This window comes from Pelodiscus sinensis, chromosome 1 (assembly GCF_052426305.1).
Source record: "Pelodiscus sinensis isolate ZL-2025 chromosome 1, ASM5242630v1, whole genome shotgun sequence".
NCBI classification, from domain to species: domain Eukaryota; kingdom Metazoa; phylum Chordata; order Testudines; family Trionychidae; genus Pelodiscus; species Pelodiscus sinensis.
Window position 1 is genome coordinate 16042925 of NC_143052.1, and position 27050 is coordinate 16069974.

The 27050-nt window shown below is 47.2% G+C and overlaps 1 protein-coding gene across 10 annotated transcripts in view; it reads right to left on the reverse strand.

Annotated features, from left to right (window-relative positions):
* The window catches only part of FRMD4A (FERM domain containing 4A), a 436582-nt gene that overhangs the window by 72509 nt on the left and 337023 nt on the right, over positions 1 to 27050 (reverse strand). For all 10 annotated transcript variants that reach the window (XM_075926048.2, XM_075926044.2, XM_075926043.2 and 7 more), the window contains exons 8-11: positions 18152 to 18235; positions 3510 to 3575; positions 3265 to 3322; positions 607 to 693 (exon numbers count right to left, since the gene is read on the reverse strand). In XM_075926048.2, the coding sequence (XP_075782163.2) occupies positions 607 to 693; positions 3265 to 3322; positions 3510 to 3575; positions 18152 to 18235 (295 nt within the window). The remainder of the gene's footprint in view (positions 1 to 606; positions 694 to 3264; positions 3323 to 3509; positions 3576 to 18151; positions 18236 to 27050) is intronic.

A 27050-nucleotide genomic window follows, 5' to 3' on the forward strand; every position in this document is an offset into this window, starting at 1 on the left:
GTTTGATTAATTCTGGCCCTTATTCATTTAAATATCAAAGAGAATCTGGCCCCTTATAATTTGCCGTTTTGCTCCCTGAAACATGATGCTTTTTGCCCTGAGAAGGAGAAACAAAACCCAAAACAACCACCCCCCTATGCTCTCACCCTTATTTATATGACTCCAGCTCTCTTTTCTTCTCTGATCATTTACTGCTGGAACAAAAGCCCCACTCCTGTGAGCAACTGAACATCCTCACCTCTAAGTGAAGCCAATAGGGCAGAAGGTGCTCAGCACCTTGCAGGATCAGGCCCTACGTTCCCACTTATGCCTTTTGAGGAACTGGGTCAAGCCAAGATGAATCTAATAGCTGAAGCTGCTGCATTTAACCAGGCTCATTTTTTTCCCCCAGTGCTACAGCACTTCAGAAAAGCAGGGGCAAGTTCAGCATATCAGCTTTCTACAGCTGCTCAGGCAGCGTTGAGAAAAACTCCTTCTACCCTCCTTCACAGGCCTTACACATCAGGGCTATGGCTCAATGCCTGGGTTCAGCGCCTTTTGTGCTGCCCCTCAGTCTGTAACGCAAGAGGTGAACACGTTTCCGAACGGCAAAGAACACACACTTACCTTTCTTGGTTTCACCTTGTCATGGTAGTCGTACTGAAAAATGCCCTTGTAGCTAAGTCCTAACCACCAAGGAATTCCCTGCTTGTCCTAGGAGATAAAAGAGAGGGAATGATATTGAATGGGAACATTCCAGACTCTCTCTGGAAGGACAGTGGGAGGGGGCACTGGTGCCCAAATCATGCCCTCACCCCCGCACCGCCCCTTCCCCCGAAACCCCATTCCCATGCCATCCTTTCTCCCCAGACCCCCATCCTCGCACGGCTCCTTCCCTTAAGGCTCCGCCCCTGCACCACCTCTGCCCCGAGACTCCACCCCCACTTCCCTCTTTCTCCCAAGACACTACCCCCTCTTGCTCTTCTCTGCCCCTCCCCGCCATCGCACCCTTACATCTGGTTAAAAGTGGTGGTGTTTGGCCCCGATCTTCTCTGTTCAGTCCCCCCTGCTCCCTGGCCCATTATTCAAGGGAAGGCTTTTTCTGTGACAGGCATCATCCCACACCATGCCAAAAGATCCTTGGGTCATAAAGATCTCGTGAACATGAAGAAGATCCCTGGCATTTTTGTTTCGGGCATGTAATAAAAGTTTACGGAATGCACCGAATTGCATCAAGTTACTAAAACATCACCCCCGGGAAGGATCTCCTTTGTTCCCTGTTGCAATGGTTCATCCTCTCTGCTGCCCCTCCTCCTGCAAATGTCTCAGTCTGAACACGGCCTCGTTGGCGGGGATGAAACCGAATAGCCCAGCTGAGTTGAAGTATGCGTGGGAATCCTGGCAGGAGTCGATAAAATGCAGTGCTAATGGGATCTGATGGCTACCAAGTGATGAGATCTGACAGACTTGGACCCACAGGCTTTTTGAATGTGCCATAAAACTGTTTTATGGAGTAATGGCTGATATTTGAGACAGGCTCCGTTTAGGTTTAGTGAACTGCAACCCTCAGTGAAACTAGTGCAATTTGCCAAGATGCTGGAGAAGGGCAGTGAGGAAAAATAGCAAAACCAAAAGTCAAATGGTGAAAAATGACTCTACTTTAGCAGCAACATCTAGGTTGCTCATGAAGGGCACACGCCAAAGTCCATTGGCTGTGAGCTGTTCACTGGACTTCGCTGGGCTAGTCTGTGTTCGCTGGATTGTGCCTGGCAGCTGGGAAGTATGATTCCCAGCATGGGCAGACAGACTCCCTTTAGCTCAGTGTGAGCTGGCAGGCTAAAATGGCAATGTGGATGTTGCAGACATGAGCTTGGATTCACAGGGTCAGGTGGGCTTGTATTCGGATGGCCAGCCTGAGCTTCCATCCCTGAAGCAGCATCTAACTGGTCTACCCATTCTGGGAATCACACCTCTCAGTTATAGTTTAGCCATACCTTTAGGCTATGTCTATACTGCACTGCTTTGCACAAGAAATATGCAAATGAGGCAAAGCGTGGACTATCACTGCACCTCATTTGCATAATTAATGAGCGGCCACTTTTTGTGCAAAAGGCTTTTGCGCAAAAAGGAGCTGTCTACGCGGCTCTTTTTTGTGCAAAAACCCACTCTTGCGCAAGAGCCGTTCTTCCTGAAAAAAATGTGGACGAATGGCTCTTGCGCAAGAGGCGTTTTTTTGTGCAAAAAGGAGCTACGTAGACGGCTCCTTTTTGCGCAAAAGCCTCTTGTGCAAAAAGCGGCTGTTAATTAATTATGCAAATGAGGTGCAGTGATACTCCACACTTCGCCTCATTTGCATATTTCTTGTGCATAACAGCGCAGTATAGACATAGCCCCCGGGTCTGATCCAAAGCTCACAGTGCAATACTTGCTAGCTGACAACTGACGCACACTCACCAATCGAGAGGAGTTCACTGCAACAACCCTCAGTAGGAAGCCCTGTGTACACACCAGCAAGTGTTTGTAGGCCTGGGCACCAAACCACAAGCCATTTCATGCAGCTTCTGCCCTCTGAAGTCAATGGAAGCTGGGTGTGCAGAAGGGCTGAGGGACCCTGCCCTATGACAAAGGATGGGCAAACCATTTCAGGTCAGCAAGATATAGCCAACATAGTCCTACTATCTGACTTATGGCTGCCTTTCTTTGAATACTGGGTGTAGGGGGAATGGGCCTGGGAAATCACAGTTAAGATATTTATTGTTAAATTATTTCAACTGCATCATAAGTGTGCAAGACACTTTGCAGTGTACAAGAAAGTACCTAAACTCCATGGGTGATGAGCAGGGGGAATGCTCCAGGGAGAGTAAATCTAGCTTACTTTTTATGTTTATTGATAGCACCTGTTAAAAATTTCCACTGCTGGGCAGGCCTAGAAGCGATAGCAGCGAGATCATGAGCACACCTTGGTGGCAGACTGCTAGACAAATGGAGTGAGCCCAAAGGAGGGATTTAATGAGGGAGAATCCCAGCATGAAATCCAATCAGAAGACTGCAAGCTGGAGTCAGAGGCTCTAGCCCAGGACAGGAGATGCTGGAATTTTATCTTGAAGAATGGGATTTTCCTTTCCTGAATCATATTTACCAGTCACTGCGTAGTTGAAACAATGAGTATCTTACCAAAGGAAGTGAAACAGTACTTTCAGGAAAGTGCACTGTAAACAGAGGCCAGAATTTTTGTCACCATCATCAGTTTAAATCAGTAAATGATTCTTTATCTGTGGCACGTACCTTTACTGCATAATAATGGACTCCGTAGGTTGGGAGGGATTCTACAATACTCATGTAACTGCAGAATGAAACATAAGAAGAATAACAAGGCTAAGGAGTGGAATTCTCCTGAAAAAGCATCTGCTTAAAAACAAAGTTACTAGGCAGGAGATTGGAGACACAGTTATGCGCAGAATTTACAGTCCCGTGTAGAATATCTCCTAGCAAACAAAGGCCACTCCTCAGTACTGTCCTTCACAACTTACTTTACAATCGCTTGGCCTCTTGTCTGACCATTCAGTTTCTTGTAATGCTCGATGACTCTGTCCTCGCTGTGAAGGGAGACATAGACTCTGGTTAGTTTTATCTCAGCTCTGCAATCAGGGAAGATTTCAGTAAGTGAACAGGCATTTCTGTTACCAATGGCTACCAGCCCAGGAAATGGAGAAGGGTGTCTAACAGAGACTACCCAGGCAGAATGAGACTCTATTCAGCCCCAGAGAAAAGGAAGCCAATGCAGAATATAAGATGGGATTTTAAGGGGAAAGGGTTCTGAACAGTGCTAGTTTGAAGGGAAACTGGGATCTATTTCTGTGACATTCTTCTCAGTGACTCAGCCTCCTCACCTATAAAGTGGGTCTAATCTCACTTACCTACTCTACACAGGTATTGTGAGGTTGGATTCACTTATATTTGCAAAGTGGGTTTTGTTTTATTTTCAAGAATGAAAGCTTTGCTTCAGTATCTCCTTTGCAGGCCTGAAGGAGCCACTGATCCTGATGGCAGGCTGGGTCCTGAGCCTTCAGAAGCAAGGCTCAGTCCTGACTGCTACTGCACAGTGAGGAAAACCATACCCAGAGTTGGCTTCACTTGAGGCTTATTATTATCTAAGGCCAATTTCTTAGCACCCACAACACTGCAGAGTAAGCCAGCCGTGACTTCCATCCTTAACTGCCCACATTCTCCCCCAACTAGTGAAGCTGATAATGAAAGTCATGGAACCTATAAGCCACACTCTTGAGGGCACAAAAGGGCAAATTATAGACCAGCTTGAGACCTCGTTGACATGGGTCTCTTTTGATTTCGATGAAGTCACTCCTGATTTACACCCAATTCGCCTTGCCAGCTGGTTTTAAAGCCGTGTAGCACCAGCCTGGTTTTCTCGCCTACATCACTGTAAATCAGGAATAACATCAAAGAAATCAATTGAGTTACACCAGTGTAAACCAGCCTGAAAGGAGAATCAGATCCTCAGGTGCAAAATAGCCTCTCCTGGTCATTGTGCCTTTTCACTAAGGATGGAGATTCTCTGCTGTGCTTCTGGTATGTCGACACTGCAGTTAGACACCCAGAGCTGGCTCCTGTCAACTGTCTCCTGGCTCACCTTGTAGGGTCCTAGCGCCTGGGCTCCAACCTGAGCCCAAATGTCGATACCAGAAATAAACAGGTCTGTGGGCCCAAGTCAGCTGGGACAGGCCAAATGTTGGGGTTTAACTGCAGTGCTGACATTCTCCCAGGCACAGCACCGAACTTACAACCCAAGGGAAGGCTAATGTGCCTTTCCGCCAGGGGTGTGCCTTCCCAGTCCTGAGCTGAGCTTGGGGCTGCATAAGTCCCTGGCATAATTCAGCCAGGCCTGGAGGCCTACGTTACAGCAGCCTCGCTACAGGCCACAGCACTGTCTGGAAACTCTGCAGAGCTGCATATTGCAGTCCTGTCCCCAGCACGCCTCCATCTTGGGCTTGAAATCAAGCCATCAGGATGCATCCTTAGGGCTGTGTACCTCTGCCTTAGTTGCCATCTTTTTTTCTAATTGCTGGGAACTGGACCATGTAGGCCCAACTTGCTGCCTAGCCTCTTCCCTCCAAGTCCTTGCCTTTAACTAGAACAACAGCCCTACTCCTTTTCCCAAGGTTCCACCGTAGCCCCGCCCCTTTCCACAAGGCTCCACCCATTTTCCTATGGTGCTGCTCCACCTCTTCCCCTGAGGTCCCACCCTTTCCTCCACCTCTGCCCCAAGCTCTATTCCCTTCTCTGCTTTTCTCCCACCAAGGCCCCACCTCTTTCCCCAAGGTCCCCTTCCCCTTTGCCTCTTCCCCCAAGGCACAGTCCCCTCACTAGGGTTGCCAGGTGTCCAGTATTGGCCCGGACAGTCCAGTATTTGTGGCCTCTGTCCGGTAAAAAAACCAGAAAATACTGGACAGCGCTGGGAATGCCTGGCTCAGAGGGAGGGGGGAGTGCACTGGGATGGGGGATTCTGTGGGGGGCCTGGCTCTGAGGCAGGGGTGAGTGAATTGGGATGGGGGGCATTGGGGAGCCTGGCTCTGGGGGAGGGGTGAGTGCACTGGGATAGGGGTGCTGAGTGTGGGGCTATTTATTTATTTATTTTTTTGCTTAGCAACTTTGGTCTCCCCCCCCCCCTCTTTTTTTTTTGCAACAGAATTTTTTCCCAGTGCTTTTTGGGGGGGGAGGGGGGAAGAGGGAGGTGGTGTTCAGTATTTTTTGTTAAGCCATCTGGCAACCCTACCCTTCACTCCTCTCTCCCCCTACCTCCAATGCTTGCTGGATCATTTCAAGGAGTCTACTTGCAGATTGGTTCTGGCTGAGTGGGGGCTATTGTGGGTTAATGACTCCCCCTGACATACGGTAACTTGGTTTTTGGTTCAGGTGGAATTTAGGGTTGCCAGGTCCAGTTTTAGATTGGACTTTCTGGTTGAAAACTGGACATGTCTGGGTAAAACCTGGACTGTCTGGATAAACACGCAGATGGGTGACAACACTACAGCTTGCTCTGAGGGAATCTTCCCCCAAGCAGGAACTGAAGGCCCCTTTTGAGGTCCCTTTATGCTTCCCCTGTCCTTTTATATGATGTAAAGGGCCAAGGTAGGGTGGGGTCAGAGATGATCTCACCCCAACTGCTTAGGGACCCCGGTCCTGGAGGCTTTGTGAAAATCTTTGCAAAACATGTCACTTAACAACCGTTCTGCGTACATAACAGTATCTTCTCTCTGTTCCTTCCCCTTGTATTTACTACTATGTTAGAGCCATGAGCATGGAGACAGGATCTTTGTTGCAAAGGCGCTTGTCTATCCCTGCTGCGTAAAGTTCAGCTGAAATCATAACCCTATCTGCAAGATCCCAACTAGCTGCCATGCAAAGGACAGGTCACTGTGACTTCTTAAACAGGAGGGGAATCAGAAGCTGGATAGAAGGGGAGAAAATCCTGTTTTCACGCAAACCATCTCTAATTTGCTCATCCCTTTTAGAGAACTTGGAGAAGGAGGGTTCCCCTCAGGCCAGCACACCCAGAATCCTAAGGCAGGCTCCTGAATCAGTAATCTGGGATGGCCGATGTAGTAAGTGACTATGTAACTGGCTCTTTGGCATAACAGAACATTTCATAAAATAATCCAAAGGGAAGGTGGGAAAACAAACGCTAACAAGCAGACAACGGGGGAGTAGGAATAGGATCACTTCTAAGGAGAAGGTTTTTCAAGTTGGCTTCACTTAAACATCCCTGCCATTGTGTGTGCAAGTGACATACTCCCCTCATTTATTCCCTTAGGCTAGGTCTATCCTGACGCTTTCATCGCTAAAGCTTTTGTTGCTCGGCTGTGTAAAAACACCCTGAGCAACAAAAGCTTTAACTGTGAAAAGTGCCCATGTGGACAGCACTTAATCATCGGCAGCTGCGCTCCCATCAACGAAACTACCGCCCCTCATTGGAGGTGGTTTTATTTTGTGGCTGAGAGAGCTCCCTCCCGGCGACAAAAAGCAGCCACCCAGCACACGTTCCAATGAAGCAGCCGTAAGATGCCCCCATGCAGACGTAGCCTTAGAAGTGATTCCCCAGCTAATCCTGGCCAAAATGGTAACATAAAAAAAAAGCCTGTAAATGTTAGTGAACCAATGGGCACAAGGGAGGTGGTGTGAGAATTCGGGCTCTAGCCCCACCCCAAACATCTACACTGTTCTTTTTAGCCCGGTCCTCACCCCTGCTAGCCCAAATTGGCAGACTTGAGCCCTGAGATATGGGGCTGTGGTTTTTTTACTGTTTTGTAGACACAGACTATGTGTCGCCTGGGCATACTACTTACAGTAAAAGGGGCTGTTCGCTCTCCTGAGAAACATCATAGAATATGTCACTTACAGAAAGTGAAGGTCTTAGATTCAATAATGTTAGAGCCAAATTCTGGCCTTCCATTCGTGCAAGTGGCCCCTACTGAAATCATGTGTGTCCTCTGAAGGCAGGATCTGGCCCTTACAATTAACATTTGGAACAATCACTGAATTACAGGACTACACAGATGTTGGATGGTCTCCAGGCTACATCCTTCCCACTGATAAAGAAGAACAAAAAAGACTTACAGTCCTTTGAAATGTCCTTCTCAGCCCAGTATTACTTAGGGGCCAGATCTGCTTCTGTTTCAGATGGCTGCAGTTCAGGAGTCGCTGCCCAGAAATCAATGGAGTTATCCCCAGTGTGTCGCGTGAGAGCAGAACCCACCCCCATGTGTGCTGCTTTGCTCGGGGTTTTGTTCTTTGTAGTTCAAATTCATCCCTGATGTTCACTTTACTCGCTTCACTCCCACGGCTGCGCATCTCCTCCTATCTGTGCAGTGCCTCTGAGCTTTTGTTTGCTTTTGTTTGCTTTTGTTACAAATTATTAAAATACATGAAATAACTGCATGTTTCTTACATCATTTCCCCTTGGGCGTGGAAGCTAATCAATGGCACATTTTGCTCGCAAGCAAAGCCCTGTCTTTACAGAATGTTCTCAGAAGGCCGTGTGGTCCCTGGCTGAGACACTACACTGGAAGTTAAAAGACCTGCATTCTGTTCTTGGCTTTGACTCAGCCTGCTGAGTGAACTCTGCCAAGCCACTTCATCACCCTATGCCTCAGTTTCCCCATCCGTAAAATGAGCCTGCTGTCAAATGCTTGGCAATCTATGGAAGAAATGTGATATATAAGAGTATTAGTCCTCCTTCCTTATTTCCTTCTCTTTTGCACCAGATAATAAAACCTGGATTACACTGACGCCATGAAAGCATACTGCCTTACAACCCCCCCTTTTTATATGATGTATTGTTTTGCGTCTTCTTTTTCATTGCCACTGCCACATGCAAGACATCATCTGACACAGAGGCTACATTCTGTCTCCAGTTTTGCTACAAGGGGGTCTCCTCAACACATGCCAATGAAAACAAATAAAGCAATTCACTCAACAGGACAAGCAATAGCAGTGTTTTAGTACAAGTTCTCATCTATCGTTCCAGCTGCTCATCTTTTCGCTGTTACTGACAGCTATACAAGTGCTGGGGCATTGGCTGGGACCACCTGCTGCTGTCATGGTGACAGCACTGACTCCAGATTGTCGCCATGTCAGTGACATATAAGCTCATGTACAGCACATGCCAAAGGCAGAGGCCATTTAACAAAGTGACTAATGCTTGGTAGCAATGCAATAACATGAAGCTGAAGACTGCTTCTCAGCTAGTAAACAAGCCTGTGAATGCTGCAAAAGAACCATTTATATGAATAAAAAAAATGAGAAGTCCTGTGGCACCTTAGGGTATGTCTACACTACAGCACTAATTCGAACTAACTTAGTTAATTCGAATTAGTTAATTTGAACTAAGCTAATTCGAATTAGCGCATCTAGATTTAAAAACTAGTTCGAATTAGCGTTTTGATAATTCGAACTAGCATGTCCACACTGAGTGGACGCTGAACCTAGGTTAAGGATGGCCGGAAGCAGTGCCGGCAGGGCATCAAATTAGGACTTAAGAGGGTGGAGCTGCTGTTCTCAGGGGTTCCCCGCTTACAAAGCAGTCCTGGCTTGGAGTGCCCTGAGTGCCCACATTGGGCACATCACAGCACTCAGCCATCAGACCACACTTGCCGCAGGCTGCCATCCGGAGGGGAGGTAAATCAAGGGGCTTCAGGAGAGCTTCCACCCCAAGGAGCCCGCAGAGCCAGCCCAGTCCTCCCCATCGGGGGCTCGTGCCCCATTCCTCCCTCACCTCCTTCCACTTACCCCTCCCTAGCCCCCCTTCCTGATGTACAAAATAAAGGACATGTGTGTTCAAAAATAGAAACTCTCTTTATTGAACAAAACTTGGGAAGACTGGGAAACGGAGGTGGGAGAGGGGAAGACAGAGGGTGGGAGAGGGGAGGGCAACTAAAATGATTAGGGGTTTGCAACAGGTCCCATATGAAGAGAGGCTAAAGAGACTGGGACTTTTCAGCTTAGAAAAGAGGAGACTGAGGGGGGATATGATAGAGGTCTATAAAAGCATGAGTGGTGCATAAAGAAAAGTTCTTCATTAGTTCCCATAATAGAAGGACTAAAGGACACCAAATGAAATGAATGGGTAGCAGGCTTCAAACTAACAACAGAAAGTTCTTCTTCACAAAGCAAATAGTCAACCTGTGGAACTCCTTGCTGCAGGAGGCTGTGAAGGCTAGAATTAGAACAGAATTTAAAGAGAAGTTAGATAAAGTCATGGAGGTTGGGTCCATGGAGTGGTATTAGCCAGGGAGTAGGAATGGTGTCCCTGGCCCCTGTTTGTGGAAGGCTGGAGATGGATGGCACGAGACAAATGGCTTGGTCATTGTCTTCGGTCCATCCCCTCCAGGGTACCTAGTGTTGGCCACTGTTGACAGACAGGCTACTGGGCTACATGGACCTTTGGTCTGACCCAGTACGGCCATTCTAAGCTCAGAGCTCAGGGTCGGGGGTCTCAGTGGACCACCTTGATTTTCATGCCAACCTGCTCCTGGGTGGCCAGGCTGGCAGCTCTCCTGCCCTAGACGGACACTTTCCTGTGCCTAGTGCGGAGGTCGTGGATGAGGTCCACGATGTCTGCACTAGACCAGGCAGGCGCCCACCTCTTGCGGACCTGGGCAGGCTCCTGGGAGCCGCCAGCCTGGTCCCGGGAAGAAGCGGAGGGCTGGGTGGCAGCGGGTGGTTGGCTCGAGCCGTGCCAGGTGCAGGGTCTGCTGGCTGGGTGCTGGCAGGCTTGCACCTGGCACGGGCACCGTAGGCAGCCCGTGCCCCTTTAAGGGCTCCGGGGCCGGGAGGGGGGCAGAAGAGTTTCCCTGGTGGTGCCCAGAGTGGCCACCAGGGCAAGCTGGGGAGGGCTAGCCTCCCACTAGTTCTAATTAAGTTTCTGCACAGCCCTTAATTCGAACTAGTTAATTCGAACTAGGTGTTAGTCGTCGTGGAATGAGGTTTACCTAGTTCGAATTAAGCACACTGATAGTTCGAATTAAGTTCGAACTAGCGGTTTGCATGTGTAGCGTCTATCAAAGTTGTAATGCCTATTAGTTCGAATTAACTTTGTAGTGTAGACATACCCTTAGAGACTAACAAAAAAATATATAGTATCATGAGCTTTCGTGGGAAAAACCCACTCCTGCAGATGAGATGATCTTGAGCGGAGAAATAAAGGGGGACCATCAGAATAAAAAGAGAGAAGGAGAAAAAAAATTACCTGTAAATTGCAGTCCGGGTGCTAATAAGGGTTATTGAGTGGGCTGGAAGTGTCCCATACCTAGCTTTTGATGTCAATAGGGCAGTGGTCCCCAACCATTTAAGGTTGCTGGGCGCCAGGGAGCGTGGCCGTTTGCCCGCCGGATGCCAGAGGGCGGAGCCCCCCCCCATAGCTGCGTGCCTGGGGGTGGGGCCCCTCCATAGCCACGTGCCGGGGGGTGGGGCCCCCCCATAACTGTATGCCCGGAGGCAGGGCCCCCTTCAAGGGCTGCGCGCCCGGGGCCAGCGCCCCCCCCAATCGCCGCGAGCCCAGGGCCGGTGCCCCCCCCAAGCGCCGCACGCCCGAGAATGGCGCCCCCCCCAAGTGCCGCGTGCCCGGGGCCGGCGCTCCCCCCATGAGCCGCGCGCCCAGAGCACGGGCGGCCAATCCATGGCGTTCCTGGGGCCAGTGCTCACCGTGTGCCATGTGCTTGGCCTATTTGAAATCATGGGATGGTGGGCGGGCAAAGCCCGGCCACCTTCTAAAAGCCCCTCTCCAACCTTATGGGAGGGACACTGGACCCATGTTCAATGGCCAGGCCAGCCCCGAGCACTTGGCGGGCACACACAAATGTCCCTGCGGTTCCCCTGGCACCCGCGGGCACCGTATTGGGGACCACTGCAATAGGGTGTTGAATGAAAGGAAAGCCGGTACTATAATATGTTAAACAGGTCAAGTCTTTGTTCAGGCCTGAACAAAGACTTGACAGGTAATTTCTTTTCTCCCTCTCCCTTGTTCTGAGGGTTCCCCTTTTTTTCCTCCACTCAATGATAATATCTATCTATCTATCTATCCATACATATATATGTAACAAACATATATATTTGTTGTGGCCCCTTAGATACTAAAGTTACAGACTAACACGGCTACCCCCATGAGACATTTATATGAACAGGGCTTGACGAACCGCAGTGAAAGCCGCTCGCCAGCCCTGCACTGTGCATGCGCAAGAGCCGCATTGCGCATGCGCGCGCCGCCGGTAAACGGGACGCCAGGCTGAAATCTACTTGCCACGGGCAAGCAGATTCAATAGATTGTCGAGCCCTGTATATGAATGTTACCCTGCAAGAAAGAATCCTTGTGAAGATCTTATAAGCATGAAGATCAAGAATTCCCTCTGCAGAGCACAGCTTACAAAACCAGAAAGCAGACAACTTGTAAGCCAGAATAGGGCCAGAATTCCAAAAGAGCTCAGAGCCAGATTTTCGAGTGCTAAAGTTCTTACAATTAAGGCCGGATTTTCAAAAATATTCAGCTTCCAACATGCTGAGCTGTTCTTAATATCTGGCGGCTTCTTGTTGGTACCTTAATGAAAATCTGGCCCATGGTTCTTCCATTTCCATCAGTGCTTGATAGGCTATGTCTAGACTGCAAGCCTCTTTCGAAAGAGGCTCTTTCGAAAGATACTTTCGAAAGAGCCTCTTTTGAAAGAGAGCGTCTAGACTGCACGTTGAACTTTCGAAAAAGCGGCTTGCTTTTTCGAAAGAAAGCATCCAGTGAGTCTGGATGCTCTCTTTCGAAGAAGCCCTATTTACATTGAAGAACGCCTTCTTTCGAAAGAGGAACTTTCGAAAGAAGGCGTTCTTCCTCGTGAAATGAGGTTTACCGCCATCGAAAGAAAAGCCGCGTTCTTTTGATTTAATTTCGAAAGAACGCGGCTTGAGTCTGGACGCAGGGGAAGTTTTTTTGGAAAAAGGCTACTTTTCCCGAAAAAACCCCTGAGTCTGGACACAGCCATAGAGTTCAACTCTGTATCCTGCTGAATACCTACATTCAGGGCTGGATTACGATGCTGGAAGCATACACCAATGTTTAGGGCCTCAGTTTCTATGGCTGCCTGGTCAGACCAGAATCTCATTGTTCATTTTAAAAAATCATCTCTATAGCTCTCATGGATACAAAGAAAAATTTGCAAACATGACACATAAAACTGATGCCTGTTTGAGTCTGCAGAGAGCCTGAAACAGTAGCTCCAAGAGTTATGAATTGCCCCATCCGTCCTTATTCTGAAGTCTGCTGCCACCCCAAGAAGGGGCAGGCCATGTTGTGGGGGAAAGGCAACAGTATGGGGTCAGTGCCACAAAAGTCTATGGAGTCTGAGCCTAAGATCTCAGACTGACTTAACACAGCCCTGGCTACATTTAAATACATCACTCTGTATCTCTACCAATTTCAAGTTCAGAGCAACAAGAGCAGTAGGGGGTTTGTCTGCACTGCATCAGAGAGATGTGATACCCAGTGTGGGCAAAGAATGTGTGTGAGCATGCTAAAAATAGCAATATGGATGTAGAGGCACAAGTAGAGGCTGGGCCTAACCCACCCAACTCACTGGGTCTGAGCACGGATGGTTAGCCCCAGCCTCAGCCAATGCCACAACATCCACACTGCTATTTTCAGTGCACTAGTTCAAGCTATTCTAGTGAAAGTCCATCTAACTGGGCTGAGAACGACACCTGCCAAATGCACTGCAAACCCACCCAAGGTGATCAGCACTTCAGGGTTTGGCCCATAGGAAGAATGTATATGTGCACATGTAGGTAACATGTAGGGCACGAGTGGGCAATAATTTTTACCGGGGGCCACTTAAAAATTTTTGGTACATGCTCTCAGGCCGGCTCCAGGCCCCTTGCAAGGGGCGGGGCCTCAGGCAGAAGGGGTGGGGCTGCAGCTACAGAGAGAGTGAAAGAGTGCGTGTGTGTGGGTGTGTGAGAAAGTGAAAGAGAGACACTTTGGCTGTGTCTACACTGGGCCACTTATTCCAGAAAATCAGCCGCTTTTCCGGAATAAGCTGCGAGCTGTCTACACTGGCCCTTGAATTTCCGGAAAAGCAACGATGCTCTACTGTACAAAATCAGCCTCTATTCCGGAAAAACTATTCTGCTCCCGCTCGGGCATAAGTCCTTATTCCGGAACACTGTTCTGGAAAAGGGCCAGTGTAGACAGCCCAGTAGTCTTTTCCGGAAAAAAGCCCCGATCGCGAAAATGGCAATCGGGGCTCTTTTTCAGAAAAGCGCATCTACATTGGCCACGGACACTTTTCCGGAAAAAGGGCTTTTCCGGAAAAGCAGCCTGCCAATGTAGACGCTCCTTTTCTGGAAAAACTGAAAACGGAATAGTATTCCGTTTTAAGCATTTCCGGAAATTCATGCCAGTGTAGACACAGCCTTTGTGTGTGAGAGACAGACATTGTGACATAGATTGAGTGTGTGTGGCACAGAGACAGGAGGGTGTGTGGCCGTGATTGTGTGTGTGTGGCACAGAGACAGTGACGCACAGACTGGGTGTGTGTGGCAGACACACAGAGAGGGTGTGTGCTGGGTAAGTTTCTGAGAGAAGCCACGCTTTGTCTCTGTGCGGCTAGGTCTAGACTTCGGGGCTTTATCCTTTTCCACCATTTGGCCCAGTCTAGATGGGACCAAATGGCGGAAAAACCTCCTCTTTCGGCAGAGCCCTTATGCCTCATAGAACGAGGTATACAGGGCTCCCTGACAGAGCGCGTTTGCTCTTCTGTGAAGAAAAGTGGAAGAGCAAACGTGTTCCTTGGATGTGGCAGGGTTTCGCCACAGGTATCCCACAAAAACACCGTAATCTAGACGTAGGCTGAGGGAAATCTGTCCTGCTCTGTTGTCTCCTTGCAACCCTGTTCTGCACTCCTCTGAGTCACATGCTTCAGATTGGAGCAGCTCTGCTGACTGTGTGTCTCTATGACCCTGGCTCTGAAGAGACGGGGTACAGCGGCAGGGGAACACTCTGACTTCAGCACTCCCCACCCCTCTCTTCCCTCCATACAGCTAGCAGGAGAATCCTGGAAGCAGCTTGATGCTGGACAGAGCAAGGTGGGAGGAGGGGCAGCTGAACACATGTTGCCTGCTGTAAGTATGCACCTCTGCTAATCAGCTGGGCGGGCCGGATTCAGCCCCTGAGTTTGCCCATCCCTGATATAGGGTCAAGTTCCCCCTTGGTTGGCCTACCAACCAAATGGGGGGGCGTGGTGATGAAAGGGACTCTGTTCTCCCACCGAGCCTGCTGCTGGCACACTTGGCCCCTCTCTCCGACAGCCAGGCCCAGGTGGGAAGTGGAGAAGGGTCAGGTCCCGCTGCTTCTGATGCGGGGTTGTTGCTCCATGCACTGTGCAGCAGCTGCCTGACAGAGCCTAGTGAGGGCGGTGGTGGCAGTGAGCCATACCCCGTCTGGGCCAGCTGCTGGGGACAGAGGCCAAGTGAGTTGAAGCCCCTTCTTCCACCAGCACGTTTCCGGCTGGCTTGGTCCCTGTCTCCAGCAGCCAGGCCAGAGGGGCCCAGCTGGACTCTCTCAGGCAGCTGCTGCACTGCACAGAGCAGTGACTTTCAGCCACGTGAGGAGCAGCCCTCTCCTGCTCCCTGCCCACGCCTGGCTGCCAGGAAGAGGGGTGGCTGCCTTGGCCTGGGCACAGGATGATGGAGGAGCAGCTGGGCAGAGGAGGTCACATGTCCTCCCCTTTAGAATGTGCCTTCCCAGGATGGCACAAAGCATCTACACGTCACAATTACTGAAGCAGTGGCAGTTAGATAAAGGTGCCCACCATGTAGTTTCTGTTCACACTGAGTTCACATATAGCTGCATTATGACAGAGAGCTGAAGCCAGAAGTGGTCATATACATCTGCAGTGGATGAATATACACATATAATCAACATCTCTATTTTGTCCTAACCAAAGCAGTTACAGCTTTATACTCCCTTTAGTTAGCTTTTGGGAAATGGAAAGTAAGTCCACAAAAGCAATCGATGAAGCATTTTAAACATTCCCTTGCTGTGCTGGAAACATCCCAGCATAGCTTTGTGCCAAGGCAGGAGAACCAGAGCGTGAAACTGAGGGCAAATGGCAAACGAAAGCGTGAAATCTGCTTTCACCGTATCATCGCAGTGAGACCCCACGGGCAGAGCCACAGCAGAAAAGTCAACAAGTAAATTGGAGTTACAAATTCTTTCCAGTTAGATCATCTGACATTTGACCAATATCCCAGGGAAGTGACTGTGGCGCTGATTCCCTGCGAGGACAAATGAAGGAAGAAAAACTGTTGTTCAAAATAGTGAAGTTGGGTAAGAACTTGGTCATTGAAGTGAAACCAGGATCACAAGGGATTCTCATGGGTAGTTTATTACCAAAAAAGCCCAACAACTTTCCGACATGTTCCTGCCTCCCTTATTCCTATGATTTTACCATACGTGTGTGAGGACTCGTGTTAACTTACATGTGACTAGGAGGAAGGACTTGTCCTTGCTAAATCGCTGTAAATCGTATGATTTTAAATAGATTCTCTGGCTTGACCTACAAAATTGTGGCCAGTTTCCAGTTCAAGGGAGTGTGCATAGGAGGATATAGGCTGCCAGGCCTTTGTTGCTAGAGTCTTTGCTCTTGCACTCATCAATCCAGGAGTTTGGCAAGGTCCAAGGGTGTATGTGAGAGCTCAGCAACTGGCTGTGACCAGTATGTTCCTAAGAAAAAGCAAAATCCGCAGCTGGACCAAAACCCAATGGACTGGTAAAAGCTGGGAGCCCAGGCTCTGTGCTGGTGGATTTAGGGGTGAGGCTTAGTGGTGACAAGCAATGGACTCTGGAGCAGTGAATGAGCTGTCTAGTTTCCTCTGGAAAAGGAAAGAGACCCTGCAGAGAGGGGGCATGCGTGAGTGTATAGGAGGGTAATAGGTCAGGTCTGCCTTTGGAGAGGAGACCAAACTCTTGGCAAAGGAGACAGTAGGCTCCTCAGATGTTCTCTCCCCCACTGTGAGCGCAGCCAGCCCATGAAAGAAGCAACGGGCACTGGGCATCTATGGCTGCACTTTTCAAGGTTTCAAAAAGGGTCAGTGTGCTGGGTCAGAGACAGAGATACTGACGAGCTGCCTGTGCCTCAGCCTACATTTCTGAACTCTACTCTGGGATTCTTCAAACTTCTTCCAGTGAGCTCGGAAAGTGGTTCACAGCTTTGCAGATTAGCTCTTGTTCAGCTGTGCACCAGTGACGGCTAATTCCAGTGTGTAGCCTCATTAAGGGAAAGGGACAGGATCTCTGGGGAATCAAAAATTAGAAAACGAAAACCATATTCCCTGCCAACATCAAATTACTAGGCTGCAGAAACTAATGGTGTAGCGGAGAAGTGAACTGCTCTCTCGCTGCCAGGCTTGGGGAGCCCAGTTCTTTAAAGATGGAAGAATCACAACCAAAAAAGCAAATCAATGCATCGTCCTAGGATCGAACGGCCCTTCCTCCAACTAGTTCCTATCGGCCCTGCTGAAAAGGCTGGGAGGGGCAGGCCAAGAAGTTATGTGGGAGGGGTGGGTGGTAAATGGGGTGTTTACTCTAACACACCAACGGATTTTGTTTTCAATACAATAACACAGGAAGTGGAAAAGGTAATGTAACCCTTCACACCTACAGAGTGCTTAACACGTTCCGAGTTCTGTACGGGCGCTGGATCTGAGTAGAGCCTTCCATACATGGCCAGCCCCTGCTTATACAGGAGAAGAATCAGACCCTTTGGCCTTGGATAGTCCATGCAGACAAGATTTGCAGGATCAGGCCCAATGACTCCTTCTTGCTTATGGGCCCAATCCTTCTCACCTTCCTCATGCCAGCAGTCCCCCAGAGCCCCTCTCTTCACTGCCTTGTACCCTGGGTGGCTATTTAAGCCTGTGCAAAAAGAGTGCAAAATGGGTATAAGATGCTACCGTTTCAGACTGGGAGCACTCCACATCCACTTTGCATAGATGCAAATGGCTGCATAATGTATGAGTGGAGAATCAGGCCCATTGACTTCAGTGGGACCTACTTGCATGAGTGAGGCAAGAACCACTTGGGTCTCAAACCTCTCCTTGGGGCTGGGGAATAGTAGCGCACCTCACTGAGAGATGGGGAAACTGAGGCACGGAGCAGTTAAAGTAACTTGCCCAAGACCACAGGGTAAGTCAATGACAGAGATCTAGGATTTCAGGTCGGTTTGCTGGTAGCTAGCCAGGGTTGCCTCACAATGGCTGTGTCTAGACTGCATTCCTTTTCCGTAAAAGGGATGCAAATTAGACACATCGCAATTGCAAATGAAGCGGGGATTTAAATCCCCCCGCTTCATTTGCATAAACATGGCTTCCCAAGGAATAAGGGATCTTTTGGAAAAGGCTTTATTTTCCAAAAGATCCCCGTCTAGACTGGCGCTTTTTTCCAGCAAAGCTCCGAGCCGGAAAAAAGCGGCAGCCATATTTATGCAAATGAAGCAGGGGGGATTTAAATCCCCGCTTCATTTGCAATTGCGATATGTCTAATTTGCATCCCTTTTACGGAAAAGGGATGCAGTCTAGACACAGCCAATGTGTGTGACAATTACAGGAATACATAGATTACCAGTAAGCAAGGGATGGATGCTCCTTCAGGGCTTGCGTTGGAAGGGCTGGAAGCTTCTTCAAGTCGGTTTTTACAATTTCATTGCTGAAAGAGAGAGAGAGAGAGTTCAAAAGAGGGATCAGACTACAAGAAAGCCTCCACAATATCTGATATGCCCGACCCTGCTGGCTGGCTCTGCATCTGTTCCTCCTTAACAAAATGCACTGGGGGCTCTTTCCCCTTCTCTTTTTTAAAGGCAGCGTCATAATTCTCCCCCTCTCCCCACCCCCCAGTACCACACTCAGAGCAGAGCTCTCCTGGCGGGTTACATGTATTCATTTCGTATCATCACCTCAAAATATAAATACCCCACAATGCTACAGTGTCATTGAACAGCCCTGCGGGCAAATGCATGTGGCTAGAGGAGCAGGGGGAAGAAATGGCCGCACAAGGCACCTTTGTTTAAACAGTTCCCATCTGGTGCAAAATGTAGCATTTTGTTGTCATAGCAATCCAGGCTGCTTGTTAGCACATCACCAGGGTGATTTGCTCTTTGCACTGGTTCCTCCCTGAGCAGGGGCCAATTTGAGGCCTATGTCCTGTTATTCAAAACCTTCCCTGGGATTGGATCCAGCCACCTGTGAGATTGGCTGCCCCACCCACGACCTCCCATGGCGGCCGTGTCCCACTGGAATGATGAAACTACAGGCTGATACGGGGGAAGTAGGTCAATGGGCAATGAAGTGATCGTGAGAAATGGAGCTCAACTCTGGAACTTACTTGTACAGACTCGCAGCAAGCCCTCCCCACAATAACTAAGAACATTGAAAAAATTCCTATAAACCAATCAGGCTGCTTCCGCTTCTTCTATAGATGAGAAAGGAAAAACTGAGAATGCAAGAGTGCGAAGAGCCTCTCAGAGACAATGGTAATAGAGGCAGTATAAGACATCATGCATGATGCAAAACACCAGAGTTAAGACGCTCACCGACTTCCCCTTTAACAGCAATTTTTCCTTGCCCAATAAATCATGAATTTGCAGTACCCTCTCCCTCCAAGGATCACTTTCTGCCTGACTATCTACTGTGGCTCCTTCTTCTGTTGTGGGTTCTTGACACTCCTGGAAACATCTAATATGCAGACACTTGCATAGAGCAAGTTCTTGCTAATCTGGGCTTTTCTTTGAAGTTAATTGGAGTGCCCTTGGAAGGCGTCAGGCTAATAGTCTTAGAGACTGACACCCTATACTCTTGCAAAACAGGTACGGAGCAAAACTTAAAAAAACAACCAATGGTCCGGCAGCACCCTAAAGACAAACAGAGCAAGCAACAACAGCACAGTCAATGTCATTCACTCATTGGCCCACGTAGTTTTTGGCCTCATTGCTGAGTTGTTCTGTGGATGCTTCTCCATTGATAGATGGTATTTCACTGACGCCCATCTCACTAAATCATAGCCATTTTGTTGAAGACTTTCAGTTCCTATGAAGATGGGCTAGGCTCACACCCATGACACACAGAGGAAAAAATAACAATCACTGGGAGGCTAACTGATGGTGAGGTAGCAAGAAACCTCCCTTTGAGTAATAACTAGGGATCTCATTCTTCTTTGCACTGTGGAAATCTATTTCAGTCAATACAGTCTCAGAGGGGTAGCCATGTTTAGGGATGCTGGCATATAGTTGAGTAAACGATTAACTGATAAGCTTGGGCTTATCTGTTAATCCTGTTGACTACATGCACTTCCCCCTTGCTGCCTCTGTATCAGATGCGGCAAGGGGGGAGCAGGAGCTAGTGCCCATGAGGAGCTGGCTTTAAGCAGGCTTCCCACGAGCACTGGATACACCTGCTCCCTCAGTCTTTGATAGAGAGGCAGCAGCGCAGACAGTAAGGAGGGCAGGCTGAAGCCGAAATGTGTGGGGAGCCAACTTTCAAGCAAGTTCCTCATGTGCATCAGCTTCTGCAGACCCACCTGCCCCCCACTTGCTGCTTCCTACAGAGGCAGTGGGGGGAGGTAGGCAGGAGCTGGTTAAAAGCTGGTTCCCCCCAGCACCAGCAGTGCTGCCTGACCTCCCCTGTTGTGCTGCTGCCTCTATGAGTGGCAGCACTGCGGGGCAGCAGGGGCCGGGGAGGCTGCCGCAAAGCAGCCTTTGTCCACGGTAAGCCTGGACCTGCCATGGACAGAGGCTGGTCCGTGGCAGCAACCCCTGTCTGCGGGGAGCTTGGACCCCTCCACGGATAGGGGCTGCTGCCACTCCATGCTGCTGCCTCTGTATCAGAGGCAGCAGTGCGGGGTGGCAGGCAGCCAGTCTTCATGGGGAGCTGGTTTCTAAATTGGATCCCCTCATTGACCAGCTCCCACTTGGCACCCTGCACTATTGCCTCTGATACAGCTAAAATTTCATGCGGTTACACGACTATTCAATTACACGCTATCTCTAATCCCCAGCTGTGTTTGTCTGTAACTTTAAAAACAAGAAGTAGTCCTGTGGCACCGTAGAGACTAACAAAAATATATAGTATCACGAGCTCATGATACCATAAGTCAACAGTTACACAGATGTAAAACGGATGCAAATGAGATGAGCATTGGCTAGAAGAAAGGTGCTAAGTTAATATATACTAACAATATGTGATTAGTTAAAAATGATGAGATATTTAAATTACATTCAGAACAGACAAGACCATTCTAGATCCTGATGACCACCACAGGTGAAGTGATTTATTTATGAACTCTCTCTGGTGCGGTGAAAGAAGAGATTGTGATGCAACTGACACTTGTTTGGACATGGTTGGCAAGCATTTTCCCACAGCATTTCTCCACTCACATACCACAGTAATGGCTGCTGCCTAAGAGCCAAGATGGGCATGTCTAAAGGCTAGATTAGAGTTTGTGGTCGTGTTTTAATTCAGGCTAATTGCTAGGCTAAGCCAGAAGATGAACCACAAATGAGTGTGTCCTGGAACAAACATCTGTAGAGTGTCTACACTAGCATTTAGAATTCAGTTAATTAACTGACAGTCAATTAACTTCAGTTAAAACAAGAGGACCACAAACTTCTACTTGAGAAATCCCTACAGATAGCACAGAGTACCTTGCAAAATGGATTCTAGTTTCTCGTCTGGATAAAGATATGCTGGAAAGTACCCACAAGAAATTGCTAGGGCACAAATCCCGTGCAAACTAGTAAGTCCTAGAATGAGAGTGTACAGTAGCTAAAATATAAATATTTGCCAATACATATATACCTAAATGCTTCCTATTCTAAGCGTACAGAAAAAAATGTAGTATCTCAGATACCAAAGTCAGAAGATTTTTGTCAAATGCTGATCTTTTATGGGATACTCTTGTCTTGTACACTGTCATTTGATTGTCAATCATTTTTAAGAGCAAATGTTCAAAAATCATTCTGTTTTTGTTTTTTTACTTCTGCAGGACATACATATCTGCACAAGTTTGAACAAGATGTTGCTCTATTCAGCATTATCTGCTGATCTGACCTTTATACTCTGTGGCTGATGGAAGAGACTACCCAGATAAAACCACTTTACCCCTTACAGAATTGATTGTATTTGCTTAGACAGGCAGGTCTCCTCTACAGCAACTGTGCACTCAACCCTTGCTAATTTTTTTGACATTGCAAAAGGCTCGAAAAAGTCAGTTCTACAAGAAGCAGCCAGCTCCCACGTTGTACCTTTGCTCAAGTAGGTTCCATACAAGAAATTTGTCTGATTTCTGACATCAATAAAGGGAAGTCTGAGAAGTTTCCAAAACACATTTGGGAGACGAAGGGAAGTGATTTCCAAAATGGGCCAAGCCTCGAATGAGAAAGCTGTCAAATAGATGGATGGCAAGTCTAGAAGTGATATTGCCAGTCTCTGAAAGGGTGAACTAATCTTGTGAACTCTGGTGCTTCCTTTGGTGAGGCATATATTTGAACCATAGCAAAAAGTCTTCTAAGCACCCGAGGAAAAGGAAAAGACACCCATAGTTGGCCTTCAAAGGCAGTATCAAGACAGTGTGGTTTAAATAAACATGTTATCTTGGGTGGCAGAGGGTTCCTAGTCCACAGAATGGGTCCATCGCCATCAGAGACAGTTCAAGCTCCCTCATACCTCCATGACAAATGGACCTCAAAGGACCACTTCCCGAGTTGAGACAGTAGATTCCATGGTCCATTCAATCCTTGGGATTCTGCTGAGATGGCCATGCTGGTGAGGACACTGATCTCATGAGAAATAAACAGAAACCCAAGCAGCCTTCACAACTAGGAACTGACTGAGGGTGAATTTGAACTGGTAATCTATAGGTGAAAGGCTGCCTTACACATACTTACCAAGTCCCCCAAGAAATTTGGTTCCCTAGTTATGATGGGTAATTATAATTATACTATATTAAGGAAAAAGCTTGAATAACAAAATGAACATAAATTATAAAAAAATTCCATCTCTAGGGGTATGTCTACACCACAGAGTTTTTTTTCGGAAAAACGGCCGTTTTTCTGAAAAAACTCCAATTAGGTCCATACTGCAATCGCGTTCTTCTGAAAGTAAATTGAAAGACCAGAGGTTTTTTTTCCGACATTAGTTATCCTCGTTCTATGAGGAAGAGCCTTTTCCCGAAAGAGCTCTTTCAGAAAAAGGCGTGTGTGGACATTGAAGGGGGAGTTCTTTCGAAAGAAGAGGAAAGAGGAAAAAGCACAGGTGCCCTGGTGGCCACTCCGTCCATAATAATCACAGATGAAATGCAAGATAGCATCCATTCAATGTGGATGCTATCTTTCAAAAAAGCAGATCGTTTTTTCGATGCACTTTGGCAGTGTGGATGTGCTCTTTCGGAAGAATTTTTTCCTGAAGATCGGAAAGAAGCCTGCAGTCTAGACATAGCCTAGGACAGCTATGCCATTTTAAAGTGGGGGTGAGGGAAGGAGAGTATGGGACAGTGAAAGACACACCTCTGACCTGGCTTTGATACGGACACCCCTCCTTGGGCAAGTCAATTAAACCCTCTGTTTTCACCTCCCCTTTGGAACATTAAAAATCACAATATCTACCTACTCAAGGCAGCTCGGCAAAAATTAGATATTTGCAAGTTGCTCAGCAAATGAAACATGTTGCATCAGCAATGGGCCACTAAGAAGAGTGAGTGGGGCACATGAGCAACCCTCCTTCATCTCAGTTGGCTGCAGCAGCCCACCTGTGGCTTGCGGACCCCTTCTCTGTGCCCTTCCCCCACGCTTCTCTCACACACTGGAGCCCTGCACTTCCTACTCCTCCCTCTCCCTCCCAGCACTTTCAGAGTGCCAGGAATCACTTGATTCAAGTTCCATCCCAGCTCTTCCCTCGCCTCCCAGAGCTTGAACATCCACAAACAGCTGATTCGCGGTGTTCCAGCCTTGGGAAAGTGGGAAGGGAGGGGAACAGGGATTGAGTGAAAATCAGCAGATTCTCGAGGCTCAGAAAGTGCTGGGAGGGAGGGGCAGGAGTAGGAAGTGCAGGGCTCCATTGCCCCAGTATGCAAGAGGAGGGGGGACAAACAGGGGGTCCACAAGCTGGAGGTGCAGCTTCAGTGGGCCATATGCAGCCTGCAGGCTGTCCACCATTGTGTTACATCCTGCTATTTCTGCAATTTAAGCTAGGTTATTTATGCCATCTGATCTCAACACATTTGGAAACTCTCTGCTACATGTAGTATCAGTGATCAATTACTAAAGAAACTTCAGGCTAAATCTCCCTATTCTTATGTCTAATAATGAACTAGACTGAATAAAAAATGTGCTCTGATACCCTTGCATAAAAGGCACCATTATAAGAGCAAGGTTTTATCATCATCATCCTTATGGTGCAATACGCATGGCTGCATGTTGGCTCCTGTAATCCTTAAACCCTAATGGTTTAAATGCTGTTTTATTGCACACGTTGAAAACTAAGCATATAATTGTTTTCAAGATTACAATATTCACAAGCGTGTATATTATTTTAAAATGTCATTTAGTAACAAATTAGCCTGCTGCCCTCCTTCCCTGTTGTTACTATTCGATGTTTTGCAAGGAGATATTCTCACAGTTTTCTCCTAAAGCATCATGATTCCTGACTCAAAAGGGCTAAGAAAGGCTAAGTCCATACTGGCACTTTATAGCAATGTAGTTTCTGGCTCAGGGGTGTGAAAAAATATTCCCCCTCTCTGAGTGCAGCAAGTTTCAGAGCTACTAAAGCTCCAGTGTGAACCAGGCTACAGCTCTGGGAGTGTCAACGCTGTTAGCTACTACCCTCACAGAGCTGGTTTACATAGAGCGCTGGGAGAGCTCCTCCCAGCACTCGTGCTGTGGCCACACTGCCACAATTGTGCTTTAAACTTTTAAGTGTAGACAGAGCCAAAGACGGACTGTTTGGGGAGTTATTTAACAAGGCTAGGTTTATCACTTTGTTTCTTTAATATCAACCTGGGAGACAAATATTCTATGCGATGGATTGCTAGTTTCCCTGGCATTGTTGTTTAAGATTGAAAATCCTCCATTAAATCAAAGCTTGACATGAGCTTTCCCATTGATTTCAGTAGGTACTGGATCAGGCCCCGAATCAAGAAGGATTAAATTGTGGGGAAAGTGCAAACACTAGCAATATGCTCTGTTCTGCCTGGAAAAGTGACCCTCGGGAGTGCAGTATGTAGTATTCAATACTTTCATAGGTTCCAAGGCTAGAAGGGACTACAGGCCACAGAATTTCCCCAAAATAATTCCTAGAGCAGATCCTGTAGGAAAACATCCTGTCTTGCTTTAAACATTGGTACTGATGGAGAATCCATGAGGACCCTTGGGGTTTGTCTACACATCAAAGTTATTTCGGGATACCAGAGATATCCCGAAATAGCTACCCCGTGTCTTCACAAACCACCCATTATTTTGAAATATTTTTTGAAATAACGGGCACGGTATTTTGGCATCCCAGTAACCCTCATTCCACGAGGGTTAAGATATGTCTCGAATTAGTACTTTATTTCGAAATTTGGTGCTGTGTAGACAGCACCAAATTTCAAAATAGCCTATTTTGAAATAAACTTGAAATAAGCTATGCAATTTGCATAGCACAAATCGCGTATCTTATTTCGAGTTTACAGCGCAGTGTAGACATAGCTTTGGTAAATTGTTTCAGTGGTTAGCTACTCTCACCTGAATTCCAGACTGAATTTGTCTAGTTTCAATTTCCAGCCATTGGATTGTGTTACACCTTTCTCTGCTAGATTGAAGAGCTGATTATCAAATGTTTGTTCCCCATGTTAGCACTTACAGACTGTGACCAAGTCATCCCTTAATCTTCTCTTTGTTAAGTTAAATAGATTGAGTTCCTTGAATCTGTCACTATAAGACACATTTCCTAATCCTTTAATGATTCCTGTGGTTCTTCTCTGAATCTTCTCCAGTTTATCAACATCGTTCTTGTGTTGTGGACACCAAAATGCGATACACTATTCCAGCAGACTTTGCATCAATGCCAAATACAGAAATAAAATAACCTTTCTACTCTTATTTGAGATTCCCATTTACATGTCCCAGGATTGCATTAGCCCTTTTGTCATATCATACTGGGAGTTTATCTACCATGACCTCCTCTATCTTTTTCAATGTCACTCCTTCCCAGGACAGTCTCCTGTCCCATAAATATGGCCTATAAACATTTAGCCATAGTAAAATGCATATTGTGTGCTTTTACCTGGCTTACCATCCTGATCACCCTTGTATCTATGACCTATCTTCTTCATTATTTAGCACTTCCCCACTTGTTTGTGTCATCTGCAGATATTATCAGTGATGATTTCATGTTTTCTTCCAAGTCGTTAAAACAGTATAGGGCCAAGAACTGATCCCTGTAGAATTTCATTAGAAACACACCTGTCTGATGATGGTTCCCCATTTACAATTCTATTTTAATACCTATCTCTAAGCCACATTTAAATCCATTGAAGATGTGTTATATTAATTTTACACCAGCCCAGTTTTTAATCAAAATGTCAAGCATACCAAGACAAACACCCTACAGAAGTCTATTACATCAACATTTTTATCTTTCTCAGCCAAATTTGTAATCTCATGAAAAAGGATACCAGATTAGTTTGACAAGATCTATTTTTCATAAACTCATGTTGATTGGCATTAATTTTATTTCCCTCCTTTAATTCTTTATTAATTGAGTCCCATGCCATTTGCTTCAGTATTTGGTTGGACTCAACTGTCAAACAAGCAGGCTTATAACTACCCACCTCACTCCTTTTACCCTTTTAAAACTTTAGCACAGGATTAGCTTTCTTCTAGTCTTTGGAAATTTCCCCAGCACTTCCCAGTATCTTACCCAGAAGTGCTGGGAGGGAGGCAGTTTGTGGGCCATAGAACTAGATTTATCAAAGGAGTCTAGGGGTGCATCTACACTGCACTCATAGCTCGAAATAAGCTATGCCATGTGAGCTATGCAAATGGCATAACTTATTCTGAGTTAATTTCAAAATAACCCGCTATTCTGAAATGTCCCTTTCTCCTCGTGGAACAAGGTTTACAGGGATGTCGGAATAGCAAGCCCATTATATTTCGAAATAACAGCTGCGCTCAAAAGGCGTAGAATAGCTATTTTGGGATACTTCCGGTATCCTGAAATACACTTAGCCTAGAATTCAAGGCCTGAAATCAACAGGCATTTTGCCAGAGACTTGAAAAAGTACAGGATCATCCACTAAGTGTCCATCTCCTACTGAATGTCAACAGGATTTTGGTACTTTAATCCCAAAGGCACCTTTAAAAATCAGAGCCTACAGGTATCATTTTTCAGGCTAAACAACCAAATCCTTTGGTTACCCCCAATACAAAGATCCCATGGGCTGTAACTTTTTTTTTTTAAACCCAGCTGAGTAGTACATTCTCTGGAGGTCGGCC